The 16,419-nt window shown below is 37.3% G+C and overlaps 1 protein-coding gene across 1 annotated transcript; it reads left to right on the plus strand.

The window, feature by feature from the left end:
* The first annotated feature begins 724 nt into the window (after positions 1 to 724).
* On the plus strand, positions 725 to 12,003 carry LOC149822036 (phragmoplastin DRP1E-like). Its single transcript, XM_089980174.1, has 15 exons — positions 725 to 992; positions 1,085 to 1,148; positions 1,259 to 1,366; positions 3,691 to 3,792; positions 7,907 to 7,957; positions 8,063 to 8,124; positions 9,108 to 9,198; positions 9,334 to 9,398; positions 9,533 to 9,727; positions 9,807 to 9,926; positions 10,044 to 10,114; positions 10,534 to 10,759; positions 10,886 to 10,936; positions 11,037 to 11,405; positions 11,528 to 12,003. Exons 1-15 carry the CDS (start codon positions 855 to 857, stop codon positions 11,654 to 11,656), a joined length of 1,842 nt encoding a protein of 613 aa, XP_089836300.1. The 5' UTR covers positions 725 to 854; the 3' UTR covers positions 11,657 to 12,003.
* Positions 12,004 to 16,419: the final 4,416 nt, after the last annotated feature.

Consider the following 16,419-nt stretch of genomic DNA (forward strand, 5'->3'; position numbering starts at 1 on the left):
ATAGTCTGTTTGAAAGCTAACGAAACCCTCACGTGCCACACAATGTCTTTGTGTAAAAATTCGAAAGAATAAAAAAGAAAAATTTACCTAAAGGTACCTGACTTATCAGCCATTTACTAAAGCTACTAGTAATTTTTTAATAATTACATTTATCTGTTAGTTTTATTTTCCCTAAACAGTGTGTTTGTTTCATTTTGTTTTCACAGAAAATCCTCTAAGAGTTCATGGGTCACCTGATGGAGCAGGTGGGCAGTGCCCTGGGTCAGTCAGGGTGGGCACCACTCATGCCCGATCCAAAGGGACGATTGGTGAAATTTTACTTTTTTTTTTTCAGTTTTCTATTTTTATTATAATGATGCATCTACATGTTGATTATCAGTTTCTGCGGTAGTGTGCAAAGATAACTACTAACTGGATCCGATCCAAATGTGTACAAATCTTAAAGTTTTCTTATATCTTTTTCTCATATGAAAAATAAGTTTACTTCTTTACTTAAAACAAAAAGTAAATTTGTCTACCATGTAACTCTAATTTTCAAACACATCGCTGGCTCAAGCGATCACACTATGAGTGTGCCTCTGCAAAGTGTGCCATGTGACGGCTGACGGCACCTGATCCTGTTCTCTCTTTACCAAAACCCTCGTCTCTGTTGCTTTGTTTTCGCAAAAACACCCTCTCGCTTCGTGAGGAAGTGAAAACTAAAAAGATAAAGAAACAAATAGAAGGTAGCGGTGGACTGACTCCAGTTTACTTCATTTCTCTCTCTCTCTCTCTAGAACGTCCCTCTCTCAGAGTATCGAGCGGGCAAGCATCCATCAATCAATCGATCGTTTGGTTTGTTGTGGGAAGGGGAGATGACGACGATGGAGTCTCTGATCGGGCTCGTCAACAGGATACAGAGGGCCTGTACTGTCCTCGGCGACTACGGCGGTGACAACGCGCTGCCCACCCTCTGGGAGGCCCTCCCCTCGGTCGCCGTCGTCGGCGGTCAGGTGGGTAGTCGCTTTTCCGGCAGTTCTTGCTTCGTTCCCTCCATTCCTTACGGGTTTTCTCTTTTGCGTTTTTGTTTTTTGTGGGGTTTTAGAGTTCTGGGAAATCTTCGGTTCTGGAGAGCATCGTCGGCCGCGATTTCCTTCCTAGAGGATCCGGTGAGATCTTTGATATCTTTATCTCCTTTTTTTCGTTTGGGGTTTTCTTTTCGCAGCGGTTGCTCGCAGGCGGATGTTTTGACTCTTTTGAGGGATTTGATTGGTGATAGGTATTGTGACGAGGCGGCCTTTGGTGTTGCAACTGCATAAGACGGAGGAAGGGCAGACAGAGTACGCAGAGTTCCTTCACTTGCCGAAAAAGAGGTTCACCGACTTCGGTATACACCTTTTGTCCTCACTTTTCCACTATTTTGATGCATTTCCTGTGCATTTCATATGAATTGGTTACTGAATTTGCACTTTATTTTGAATAATTTACGGTTGCCTTTTTGAGGAATTCATGGTGGGTTTTTTCTTTAATAAATAAGGATTTGGTGTACTTTTGGTAACAGTGAAGTGAATTGGGTAGTGTGACGATGGTTGGAGTTGAAATAGGAGTGGTTCTTTTGTTAATATTTTGGCATCGTTGTTATTTGGGAGGTTGAATTCTTATAAGATGGCTGAAGTTTGAGCATACCAACTTTGATGAATGGAAGAGCAAAAAAAATAATTTGATATGAAGATGTTTTGACGTGGAAAGGCTGAACAGCTGGCTATGCTTCAGTTACGAATTAGCTGCTTAGGTTGGATGCTTGGAGACTGGTGTTATCTGTTATGGCTTAAATATGATATAAAAGCAATGAGAAGAAAAAAAGGAAAGGCCCTATTTCATGTACTATTTTGTCGTCTTTCCAATCAGTTTCTGAATACATCCTTTTGCTGCTAAGGTGGAAGTTGATATTTTTTCAGCTGGAATTTAGGTAGTAGCTCATTCATCTATGGCTAATTAATGGATATATTTTTTTTTCAGGCTACTTACATGCCTGAGAGTAGTCAAGAACTACACATATCGAATCTTGGAAATGAGTGCACTAGAATAAGTTGCTAAAAGTGTATATGATCTTGAGAGAACATCAGATGCAAGGAACAAATGATTCTTGAAGTGCTATTATGTAATGGTTACAGCATTTCTATGTCAAAATAGTCCGGTATATCTCAAGGGTCCTTTCTTTACATCAGTCAGATGCTTTCTGCTGTAGACGCTTTAGTGAAGTCACTCTTACTTTTTGACTTGGGTAGATGGGACATTATATCACGATATTTGGTTGGCAGTCATTCGAGCAAGGAGGAGATAGGTTCCTTGTCATTTACTTCTATCTTGAACTTAAGTTCATGGTGTCAGTGCTGATGATTTTGGCCTTAGCATCATCTGAGAGTTAGTTCCTAAGCTTTCTTTATTACGAAAGTAGCTGTTAGACCATGTACACATGTTTGCTATCTCTTTGACTGGAGCTTTCTTCGACTCCATGATTTCTTGCATGCTTCCTGTTTTATTATCTATTACTTTGGGCTTCTGTTTCTTTTATTGTTTACTGTTGCAATGCACACATCCGTATAGCTGTTGTTTTGCCATGTTTACATATTCATTTCTTGCAGATAGACATGCTTATGTAATTGGAAATACATTCAAGCAGGAGCTTGATACTTTCTCATGGGAGATTCCTGTTATAGAATCAGAATCTCTCACTGGAGGTTTCTTTTATCTTCAATGAAGCTTCATTTTTGACTCGAGAAAGAAAATTTGAACTTATAGGTCAAATACTGGCACACAGACACTTTGTTTATCCTTTGTGTCCTGTGTTGACGTGACACAACATTGGATATGAGTTATATGACACCAGTGAACCGCAATGTATTCATGCGCAGAGTCAAACTGTGTTAGTCACAGTCCACACTATCTCCCTAACTTCATCTATTTCTTTTTATGTTGTTGATGTATATTTTGTATTCTTTTAAAAGTTGTCATTGATTACATACATTTCACCTTTTCACTTTTTCAATTCAGATTTATTATTTATTTTTAATTATAATGATTTAGAATTTTTGTTCAAGAATTTGCACTTAAAATGATATTTATGCTTTATTTTTTTTTTAGGTAAAGATTTTTGTATGTGCACAATCATATGCGTACATACATACATACATACATACTGTATGGATGTGTACATATATCTTAGTTTTACAAAATTCATCTGTTGTACCAAGCGTATCATCCCATATGTCTGTGTCTATGTGACAGGTGAAATACACAATGCATTTCTGATGTTCAAGGGTAGTTTGACTAAAAAGTGTTCCATTTTGAAGCAACAATTCTTTCTAGGATTTTGTGGATGTTAAGAGGGGTGTAGAAAGAACATGGGTGCACCGTTGTCAGATATGCTCCTGGGTGGATGCCTTCATTGTTGTCTTCTTAATTAAATCAGTATTGTCCCTTGTTCAATGTCGTGCTTAGCATGCAATACCATTTACTGTTAGCTTGGATCAAATTGATTCTTCAAGGCTATGCTGAATTTGTGGTTTGCAAATATTGTTTAGTCTTGATTACAGTCTTGTGAACCAGAGGGTCATTCTTGCCATTGTTTTGTATGGTTTCTGCTCACGAAAGTTTTGTTTTCTTCCACACATGATGTATGATTTAATTGCATCTGATGTGATTATGCAGCTGCTGTGCGCAAGGAAATTCAGGATGAAACGGACAGAATGACTGGAAAAACTAAAATGATCTCTCCTGTTCCAATCCATCTCAGCATTTACTCTCCAAATGGTATGTGGTGGACCTGATAATCATCCCTTAAAGTGCAATAATTGGTTGTTTCACTATGTTAATCTTGTTCTCTTAGTTCTAAACTGTATGTTCATCAGTGCTAAGATATATGCATTGTATTATATACCTAATTATACTAAGGTATACTTATAGGTATTTTTCTTTATATTTCTTTTGTATTTTCTTTCTCATTGTAATTCCAAGTATGCTAAAGTATACTTATTATGATTTAGATTTTAGTAAAAGGATAATTTAGGATAAGTATACATATTGTATACTTTTAGGGTAGAATAGGGGTTTTATTTTTATTATTATTAGTCATTATTTAAGATGACTAAATTTTGTAATTTTATTTACTTATTTACTTTTCTTTTTGGTCAAATGAGATTGACCAACCAACTGTTGTGGTTTGTAATAGTTTGAATAGTCAAACTAGCTGTTGGAATTTGCTCTAAAAGCTAGGTTATGTCTTCCTCTATATATTGTTCATCCTTTTGTTGTATAGGTATGGTGTGCGTTTGAGTGTTTTGTAGTGAGCAATGTTGTGAAAAGCATTGAGGCACAACGAAGCGCTCCACCAAAAATGAATCGAGGCGTAAAACGTAAGCCTCAAAAAAATATTTTTGAAAACTTAAAAAAAAACTTTAGAAAAATATCTAACAATACAAATATATAAAAGAAATGCTTTATTGATGAAACAACAACCAATAAGAAATAGAAAATCTCAAATAAATACCAAAAAATATGATGTTAACATGTAAAAGTAACATTAATGCAACAAATTAATCTATCTAAGTATCTAACAAATAAAATATGTTTCATACTCAATAAGAACCAACATATATTACACAGGCAAGTGACCAGATCACATCCGTACAAAACTAACTACCTTCTTAAGATCACATGCTCTTTTTGAAGTATTTATAGGCATCTGAAAAATCCTTTCAAAGAAAAGAAAGCCTATGTTTTTTGCACTTTTTTAACATTCACAAACCAAATTCCAATTTCTAATACATTTACGAAGAGAAAGCTAACTCCAGATTTGAAATTCTGATGTACCACAAGTGGTTGATAAACTTCATGAAGATACTACCTTCACCACAAAAACTCATTCATAACTATGATCATACCAAAGACTAGCAATTTATTGAATAGATACACCTTTAACAACGTTGGGTGGGGGGTGGGAGAAGGAAAACAAAAATCAACTGTAACAATAAAAGCGTATCACCACATTATTGTGTAAAGCATATGCCATATATGTTAAATTGTTAATCGATCATATACATCTTTTCCCTGTAGTAAAATATTTGATAAATATTTACAGAAAAGTTCATGTGCTACAAAAAACATTGAAAACTCTATAAATGATCCAAATTGTGTACCAACTAAACATGAACCAATCCTAGGTCATAAAGGTTTATGCAAATTGCATCTCCATAAAGAAACTGAAAGTAAACATGACTTGATTACAACAAGGTTCATTTTAATTCGTAGTTAAAAGGAAAAAAATCATATAAACCATTTAGAGAGAGACAGAGAGAATACCTGCCTCTTCTTCCTTTTGGCAAAAGGAGAGACCAGTGTTGTGAAAAGCATTGAGGCGTAGCGAGGTGCTCCACCAAAAACCGAGGCGAGGCGTAAAGCGTAAGCCTCAAATATTTTTTTTTGAAAAGTTTAAAAAAAGTATAAAAAAATATCTAAAAATACAAATAAATAAGGAAATGCTTTATTGATGAAATAACAACCAATAAGAAATAGAAAATCTCAAATAAGTACTAAAAAATATGAAATTAACATATAAAAGTAACTAAAAACTGATTACATAACTGAAAAATATATAAGATTAACCAAAAAAAGTTAAAATATACTAAGAAACTGATTACATAACTGAAATAACTGGAAAATATATGAGATTAACCTACAAAAGTTAAAATATATGAGATTATTCTAAAAAATATGAGATTAACATATAAAAGTAACTAAAAAATTGTTGACATAACTGGAAAATATATGAGATTAACCAACAAAAGATAAAATATACTAAGAAACCGATTACATAATTGAAAAATATATGAGATTAACCAACAAAAGTTAAAATATATGAGATTATTCTAAAAAATATGAGATTAACATATAAAAGTAACTAAAAAACTGATTACATAACTGGAAAATATATGAGATTAACCAACAAAATTTAAAATATACTAAGAAACTGATTACATAACTTAAATAACTGGAAAATATATGAGATTAACCTACAAAAGTTAAAATATATGAGATTATTCTAAAAAATATGAGATTAACATATAAAAGTAACTAAAAAACTGATTTCATAACTGGAAAATATATGAGATTAACCAACAGAAGTTAAAATATATTAAGAAACTAATTACATAACTGAAATAACTGAAAAATATACGAGATTAACCAACAAAAGTTAAAATATAATAATATACTAAGAAACTGATTACATAACTGAAATAACTAGAAAATATATGAGATTAAACTACAAAAAAAAACTCCTGATTATTGGTTCCACACTATGTCACAGGGATTCGGCTAGCAGGGTGCCGCACCCACGTCGATGCGACTCGACGCAAGTGCGGGTGCGGCACCGGGTGCGGTCAACCCGATCCTGGGTGCGTTGACCGCACCCAGGATCATTTCGGTCCATTTTTGTTTGGATTTTTTTTAAAAAAAATAAAAATTTGCCCTACAAAATGGGCTGCAGAATTTTTAAAAAAAAAATTTCTGGACAGTTGTTTGCTGCTGCTGCTCTTGTTTTATAAAGGGGCACTTGTGTCCACAACATCTGACGAACTTTGTTGGCATCCCATGCTATTCCTGCCTCCAAACAATTAATTCACAGCGTTGGAAAACATACTATGAGCCTTTTGAAGTCTTTATGCTTCAACCAACCAAATCCTTTTTCGTCAAGGATTTTCTCTCTCCATAATAAATGATAATGATGGTGGTAGAGTAGAGCCTTGGTGGCTATTAGTATTCACTTTTCTCTTGACGAGGTGCTCTAGCCGTAGCCTTGTGTAGACCTCTCTTTTCCACATGTCAAATCCAATAAATTTCTTTTAGCTGTCATCTGTGTGCAACTGTATATAAAATGAAATTTGAAGAACCCTAGGCAGTGGCGTGGCAGTGGCATCATAGGCCTCGTGAAGACTCTCTCTCCAACAAACCACGTCAAACCTTTCGCTTATATTTTTTTTCGTGAAGACCAGGGAGTTTCAGACATGATTGAATCATGACAGTCAGCAGAACGCAACAGGCTGGGTCGATCAGATTGCCAATCCTTTCGGTTCATCAATTTTGTCCCGTTGAGCTAAAGTACACAACAAGCAGAACGTGGGTAACAAGTCTTCACCCCGACCCCCTTCTATATATATATATATATATATATATATACATTTTGCCCCTGCCGCACCCCCGCACCCGGGTTTTTTGGAAGTGCCGAATCCCCGCACCCGCTCCCGCACCCGCACCCATGTGACATAGGTTCCACATCCCCTGTTGATGTGGACCTGATATGTAGACAATGTATAAGGCTAGGGGGAAGTATTTCAGAAGAAGAGAGGAGTGGATGGCTGCGAGTGAGCACCCAGGTCTTTAACAAACCTTATCCTTTGCTTCCATAGGAGGCATACATGAAGGAGATGATTCCTTTAAGCAAAGTTGGTTATTTTCTATTGAGTTATGATTAAGGATGCCCCTGAAACTGTTCTCAATGTCCCTGAGGTCCCCATCTTAAAAATGGATGAGCTCAGATGCCTTGACCCTTAGACTCTTTTTATGGAACCTTCTGGTGTTCTTACCCTTGCCTCTTGTCACTCATCCTTTCAACATTTCTGATTCAGTTAACCGTCCCTTTGACAGTTAGATTGATTTTTTATTTTCTGGTTACATATCACTATTATGTGGTGGGTTTTTTCTCTTTAAGCTCTTGCGATTGCAACCAAAATTGGCCCAGTTTTAATACTTCGGATTTATGTGGTCGTGTCACATGATTCATACTCCTTTGATTGCATCAGTTTAGGCTTGCTTTTCTTTGTTTGTATAAATCACTAATATGCTTTACTTTGATTCACTTATTTGGCAGTTGTCAACTTAACATTGATTGATCTGCCTGGTCTGACAAAGGTTGCTGTAGGTAATGTTCTTTAATGTTGCGGCTAAATGTTCTCTAATATAATTTGTGAACTAGATGAATCTATCATTTGTACCTTGAGTTTAATTATGGAGTATTTTTCTGCAGAGGGACAACCTGAAAGCGTTGTTTCAGAAATTGAAAATATGGTGCGGTCATATGTTGAAAAGGTGATTGCATGTCACATGTTTATCATTCTTCCTTTGCAATGTATGACATGTAATGTAGTTATTCTAAGTTTTGTGTTCATGTTTGAAGCTTTGGTGAATCTGAGTGGACTTGGTTTGGCTTTGTTGAAATTTGAGGTTGTTGATTTTGTCAATATTTCAATGTATAATGTTAGCTAATGCCAGTTACCAAAGTTGTGTTGAATATGTCCTTATCACCTTCCATGGCCTGCCTGAGGCTTAAGTCAGGTGCATGAGTCAAGGTTGTGCTTTGATGCACCATTTCTTTTTCAAAAGTCCTGGCCATAAACTACAACCTTTTGGACACTTTATTTTGTATAATAGCTTTGGAAAAAAAAAAGAGGCTGCAAAAAAAATAAAATCTGAATTTGATATAACACAGGAAACACCTCACTGACCTATTTGCTCCAAAATTTGATTTTTTTTTCTTTTGAAAAATAGTACATGGTATTATTTTATTATGGATGGTTATAATAAATGTTAATAGAGATGGAAAATTGATTGCCAGTTTAGGAATGACATACAAAATAGTATTTTACAAGCAGGGGCAGGGTTCTTTTCTCCTTTTTTCCCTGGGTAACATCTCTTTACTGTTAGTGGAGGTTTTGCATGTGACAGCTTCCTTTAGCCCATTCCTCATTTTAACTTTGTTGAATGAGTAACTTTGTCACATCTTTTTTCACCTTCCTTTTATTTTCTAGTTGCACTGTGCATACAAAATATAACACTACTGATTTTGATCTGTTGCTCATCACTAATACTTTTATTCTTTACCTGTCTGTTTGTCTAGTCCACAATAGTAAACACAACACGTACAGAGATGAACACACAAGTACACACACATGTAAATGCTGCCTGTCATCCTGTTGCTAGAAATAGAATATATATGATGTCACTTTTTTGGTCAATTTGTTGTTGTTGGTTGTTCATTTTGTTGTGTGCAATGACGGTACCTGTTTATGTAGCCAAATTGCATCATATTGGCGATATCACCAGCAAATCAGGACATAGCAACATCTGATGCTATTAAAATTGCAAGAGAAGTTGATCCAACAGGTGACTGGTGGTGTTGGTTGGTCAAAATCCATTTTGTTGAGCCTATGCACGTTCTTGATTTCTTGTAGTTTACTTGTTGCGCATCTAGTTTTACTGATCAGTGTGATGAAATTTGTTTAAATTGGTGATGTTTAGGTGAAAGGACATTTGGAGTGTTGACCAAGCTTGATCTAATGGACAAGGGAACAAACGCATTAGATGTATGACAATTTGATATCTGTTTATGGTTTCTTATTGATATCCTTTGACTGTTTGTTTTATGAAAGAATCTGCATTTGCCTCCCAAAAATATTTTTTTGTTTTGAGTTTTTTGAATTCCTACTCCGCTTTTCAGGTTCTTGAAGGAAGAGCTTACAGATTACAACATCCTTGGGTTGGGATAGTGAACCGTTCACAAGCAGATATCAACAAGAATGTTGACATGATTGCTGCACGACGCAAGGAGAGGGAATATTTTGTAACAAGCCCTGACTACGGGCACCTAGCAAGTAAAATGGGCTCTGAATATCTTGCAAAACTTCTCTCAAGGGTAATGCAACTTTTTGCATATGCAAAACTATTGTTAGGTGTCCTGTGGCAGTTTTTTGATAATTTTATTCATTCTGCAGCACTTGGAGTCTGTAATTAGGGCACGGATACCAAGTATATCATTGCTGATAAACAAAAGCATCGATGAGTTGGAGGCAGAGATGGACCATCTTGGTCGACCTATTGCTGTTGATGCTGGGGTATTGCTATTTCTGTCATAGTTATTGTTGCTGTTATGATTGTTATTCACTCCATTTCAACAAATTGGAGCTTGACAGCATTTCTGTAATTTGAAACCTTATTTGTGTTTTCTTCAGGCCCAATTGTACACAATTTTGGAGCTTTGTCGTGCGTTTGATCGTATTTTTAAAGAGCATCTTGATGGCGGGTGGGGCATCAACTTTTCTTTTGTTCATTTCTCTTTGATAATCATATAGCCAGAATAAGGGAGATAACCTTTAATCTTTGCATGTGCTTGTGTTAGAATGGGCTGCTCTCTCTCTCTCTCTTGCATATATGCTTCCTTTAGAGTTTGTAATACTTATCTTAATACTAGTATGCAATATGATTAACAGTTATAGACATGTACATGAAATGCCTACTGATACTTCTCTGTCATTTGTGTTTTGTTTGCTTTCCCCATTTCAATAAATTAATTCTTTACTGTTGGTGCCATTTTTAATTTTTTCTTCCCGAGGTCAGTACCTACATGTGAAGTGGCTCTTGTTCTGATGACACTACAGAAGGCATGGTTTTAACAGCATCTTTTTTTTTCTGATTTTTTATTTTTTTTGTTCAACTTCTTAGACGACCTGGCGGCGATCGGATATATGGAGTTTTTGACAACCAACTTCCTGCAGCTTTAAGAAAACTGCCATTTGATCGGCATCTGTCTTTGCAAAATGTGCGAAAAGTGGTGTCTGAGGCTGATGGTTATCAACCTCATTTGATTGCTCCTGAGCAGGGATATAGGCGTCTGATAGATGGGGCTCTTAACTATTTCAAGGGACCAGCTGAAGCATCAGTTGATGCAGTAATTATTTCCTTCCCTAAGATTATGTTGTTTCATATCTTCATATCTTCCAGTGGATACAGACTTACAATTATAACTGATCCTGGAGCAGTTTTGAATAGTACTAATGTTTCTAATTACTGCCAGGTGCATCTCGTCCTGAAGGAACTTGTTAGAAAGTCAATAAGTGAAACTCAGGTACACCACAACTATGTCTTGTGCAACCATGGGATGTGCTGCATGTTTTTTAATCTATTGCAATGTGACCCTTCTGTTTTCCTTCTTTAATTCTTGACAGGAGTTGAGGCGGTTCCCGACCTTGCAAGCTGAGATAGCAGCGGCTGCTTATGAGGCTTTGGAAAAATTTCGTGAAGATGGTCGGAAGACAACATTACGGTTAGTAGAAATGGAGTCATCATATCTCACAGTTGACTTTTTCCGGAAACTCCCACAGGAGATTGAAAAGGGAGGAAATCCTTCTGCCCCCACTATGGATCGATATGCTGAGGGGCATTTGCGAAGAATTGGTTCCAATGTGTCTGCTTATGTGGGGATGGTATGCGAGACACTGAAGCACTCCATTCCGAAGGCTGTTGTCCATTGTCAAGTCCGAGAGGCCAAGCGATCATTGCTTGATCACTTCTACACACAAGTTGGGAAGAAGGAGGTGCTTCTATTTTCCCTCTTCTCTTGGTTTTCTGTGTTGGGAGTCGGGTGGAGGTTCATATTGCACCCTCATTCTCACGTGTCTTTGACATATATTGAATGAAATTGACACCTTTTATGCAGGGGAAACAACTTGCGGCTTTGTTGGATGAAGACCCTGCACTCATGGAACGTAGACAACAGTGTGCCAAGAGGCTTGAGTTGTACAAGTCAGCTAGGGACGAAATAGATGCTGTATCATGGTCTAGATAAAGATCACAAGTATCTGTACCATAATGATCTCCAATGGTGTGAAGATTTGAGTTTGAGGTCAGTGTATAACTGACCATATGTCCGTTTATGTTAATTGACTTTCGAGATTGTACAAGCGTTTTAGTTGTTTTAGTTTGTGTGATCAGTTGCATTTCATTGAACGCTGTATTCACTAATGAGTGTTTGAATAGTTTATTCATTAGCAACTTGCAATTTATGGCCATGGAAACTACTTGGCTATAAATCTTCCTGATTTTGGGCATCGAGTTGCCCATTCTCTAAGCCCTACTGTAAGTGGAGTTGTGTATGATGATTGACTGAGAAAGTATGCATTTGATTGGTTTTTTATTTGTTGCATTAGGGATTTCATTATTTATGTTGTCGTAGATCCATCGCTGCATGTGTTCTTCTGTGTCGGAACCATTCCAAGTTTCCAACATTGCATAAATTTGTTTATTTATTGTCTGACACGCCTCATTAATCACAGTATTCCTGGTGACTATTCAATGTTCTGCTTTAAACAAGTTTTGATGTCTGCACGATTCACTATGTTTGGATTTGCACTCCAGGTGTTGAATAATCAATTTTCTAATTCGATCATTGCTTTGGTGGGAACGTCATTTTACAATTTCTGGTGGAACAGTTAGGGTGTGTTTGATGTCTTGTCCAAGATTGGACGGAACAATAGAACAGAACAGACAGAACGTTATGTAACAACTGTATTCCGTCCAGCATTTATTTTGACTGTACACATAATTTGTGTTCCTTATGTCCAGCGTTTGTTCCTTATGTCCAGCGTTTGATTTACGTTTGTGCGGACAACTTGAATACACATGAATAATGGGTCAGATAACTTCATTTTGGATCGCATGACAGGATCCGCCCCACCATATGGGGAAAACAACTATGTAAATAGCTATGAAGTTGCATGAAGATGGATAAAACAGACATGCCAAGACCATGACCATGAGGACACATCTATATGGTGACGATGTAGATGTTTTGAGTTGGAGAACAACAAATCTATTTCCAAGGGCAGTGCTGGCTAGTGTTCCATTTTATGTGTTCATTATTTGGAAACTGTGAACTTTGGAAAGTGTTTGGCCATCAATGCTTATTACTTGCATGTTGCTGCTGAGGCAGTGAGTGTGAGGATATCATTTGGTGAATGGCTACTAGCAGCTGAGTTGATAATCAGAGAAACGTGGGTTTGAGGGTTTAATCAGCGCCCATCGACTCAGCAGCTTTTGTGCACACTGCAGCCACTAGTGAAGCTGCCGAAGCCAAGGCTGGGTCTCAGTTACTTCCGCTATTTGCTGCAAAACCTGCAATGTCAGTGGCGACCTCAGCTACTGATAATGCTGCATGAACTTGGGCTCTCCGTATCAGAAGTTGGTCAAGTATTATGGAAGCCCTCTCAGCTACGCTTTGATGAAATGCATGCTCATATGGGCAGTCATGATTGTGATCCCATCAAGCCCACTGAAGTGCATCTGGGGCATTTGATTTTTACTACATCTTTAAGACTCAAAAGGTCATCATCAGGAAGGTGTGGATAGTTATAGATAGAGGTAACATAATCTTGACTACCCAGCGTTCTTGTTGAAGGTCATTCCTTTCAAACAGGGAGCTTTGGTATCCGTGTGGTGACAACCAATTCTACCAAAGAAGAGAGATTTGAGACCATTGTAAGGTTCAGATCAAATTCTGGTCTGGATCCATATCCAGACCCATTTTGCTAAATGGATATGATATCAAACCAAACATGACCTAATGGGTATCAAACCCACTTGCAGGCCTACTTGTCCACAAGAAAACTTTCATGTTGGCAACTCATCTTACCAGTTGCCAAAAGTAACACTAAGGGAAGTAGTGCTTATTAATAGTACAGAAAATGACTACTGAGTAATTTGATGTGTTTTTAAAAATGCCTTTAAATTTTTGCTATTCTCTCTATGTCCAAAATCTCAAATACTCAACTTCGTTGAGACCTTTTTAACCCTTGCATGTGCGAAATTGGTGTTCACACGATATATTTCTTTGCTCAACACAAACTCTCACTTAAAAGGAGTTTAAGTTCACACATAATTTTATGCGAACCTATGTTACTCTCAAACTGACAAAGTTCGCATAAACACTGGAAAGCAGGTTGGGGACTACAAAGAACCCTAAAAATTTATGCGAAAAGATTCTAAGGTATGGCGTTTCGATTTTTATCCTAAACAATTTCACACATACTTTTATGCGAACTTCGTAACATATGTGCGAATTTCGTCAGGTATATGCAATATTCCAAAAGTTTGAGAGTACAACGTGGTTCACATAAAATTATGTGCGAACTTCGTAACATATGTGTGATGTTCTAAAGTTCGAGATTAAGACGAAGTTTACACATAAATTTTATGTGACCTTCCTAATGTCTGCAAGAAAAAACATGCTAACCTCTTTTTAAGCAGGAGTTTGTGTTATCAGAGGATCAGAGCTATATATCGTGCAAACTTCACCAGTTTCGCACATGCAAGGGTTAAAAAGATCATAACAAAGTTGGATATTGACTATTTTGGACATAGGAAGGAGAGAATACCAAAAATTTCAGAACATTTTAAGAAATACTTCATATTTGTCATAAAGTATGATCATTTTCCATTAATAGTAAGTAAGACATTTCAACTACTTTAAAACATTTTTTATTGTCAAGCCTCTTCTTGAAATCATTACTTGTAATTGAAAATTTCATGTTAAACTTTTTTCATGATTTTTCTTGTTTGAAAGCAAACATGCCCCTTTGTTTAAAAAAAGTAGCAAGGACAGGAAAGTGCAAGGCACTCTAAGAGTAAATTGGTTTTCACCGTCTCTATTAGCAAAAATGGGAAGAGAGAGGTAAGAGTGCATTAAGCTTATGTTATCAAGCCATAACAAACTGTTGCTACCAATATGGCTGATATTGGGATCTCCGAATTTTGCCTACTCCCCATCAACCATTTCTCTGCTGCCACCTTGATGATTATCTTGGTTCTTGTCATGCTTGCTTGATCCATGTTCTTCTTGATTGAATTTTGCCAGTTGATCCTGCAAAGTCTAGATTTCAATATATATTTTAATTTAAAAAAGAAGCTGGAAGAATTATTCATGTTCTGTATTCATCATACAGTTGAATTTGAGAGACTTGGTGGAAGGAGTTGAGAGAAGTTAGCTGTAGGCTCTCCCCATGTACTAAAATCATTGGCCTCTAAAGTAGGGATGGCAGTGGACCGGAGGACAACGGGGCTCCGCCCCACCTCACCCCATTTGGATCGGGGATGAAGGGCATGAAACAGGGATGAAGATTAAAATCTATCCCCGTGCGGGGATGAAGGCAGGGATGGACTTAAGCTTTTCCCCTCCCCGTTCCCATCTCAATCCCCACCCCGCCCCACCCCACCCCCAATCCTTTAAGGGATGACTATAGACTAAGGGGAAACGGGGCACCGCCCCGCCTCACCCCCGTTTGGACCGGGGATGGAGGACATGAAACGGGGATGGAGATGGGGGTGGAAATTGAAATCCATCCCCGTGCGGGGATGAAGGTTCAGATTTTGAAACGGGGCGGGGGTGGAGACCCTATGCCTCGCCCCTGCCCCGGTCCACTGCCATCCCTACTCTAAAGTGGGGAAATCTGAGAAATCAATGCCATGCAGTGGTTTTCCTTGCTTCAAATATTTAGCTATTTTTGCTTCTTATGGGGTGGATGATATCTTCGTTATCTCCATGCCCTATCCTCCAAAGTAGGCAATCCCTAAACTGTCTGAAACGCTTGTATTGACAAGGCACTTACATATTACAATAAATAAGCGTAGAGAAATTTAAGTATAGGCACCTAACTTATGCAAAAATTATGTTTAACTGCCCACTTTTCAAAACTTCTCAGATAAGCACATATTTTTTCAACCAATTGCTCATATGACCACCTTGAGTTTTTCTATCAGTTTACTATAGTTGACTCTTTAAAATGGCATTTTAACCATTTCTTTCTTTAGATGATTGAATGCCATTTTTTGTAGTTGTAGTACAATTAAGGCCAAATAAGTAACTTTGACAGAAAAAGTGACATAGGTGGTCATTTGGCCAATTTCTTAAAAAGATAAGTGCCTCTTAAAGGTCTTAAGCCATAGGCAACTAAACTAATTTTGCCATAATTTAGGCACGTAAATTCCCCAAAAGAGTTATGGGTCGTTACCTTAAAAGAAAGCATTGGATGGTCATGTGCAAAGGAAACTCTTCCATGATTTAGTAGCGGAGGTTGATGATCCATGTCTGCAAGCAATGGTCATCACTATAAGAATGAGGGTCATGATGAAAGGCGCTGCTATCACTTTCTTTGTCGCCGTTATAGACCTATAACAGCGACAAAAAGTGGCCATCTAGTTTTGGCATCTACTGAGTAATAACAGCGACATTTATAGGTTAATGTTAAAGGGTACGCCTCAATAGCGGCGACTTAGCCTATAACGGCAACAATTAAGTCGTCATTAATCGTTATATCCTATAAAGGTGAGAAATAACTCACCGTTATTGGCCTATAACGGCGACTTAAAGTTGCCACTATAAGCTATAGCAGCAATATATATATATATTTGAAAGGCTAGCTGGGGTTAGGCAGACCCCTACCAGTTATACAACTGTACCATTAATGTTTTTTGAACCTGCAACGTCCCAACACAAGGTGACGTGAACTCGCTGCTCATACCAGACAAGCAGAGCCCCTGTTGGTGAAATATATATTT

The sequence above is a fragment of the Nuphar pumila genome, chromosome 11 (genome assembly GCF_984573655.1).
Source record: "Nuphar pumila chromosome 11, dmNupPumi1.hap1.1, whole genome shotgun sequence".
NCBI classification, from domain to species: Eukaryota; Viridiplantae; Streptophyta; class Magnoliopsida; order Nymphaeales; family Nymphaeaceae; genus Nuphar; species Nuphar pumila.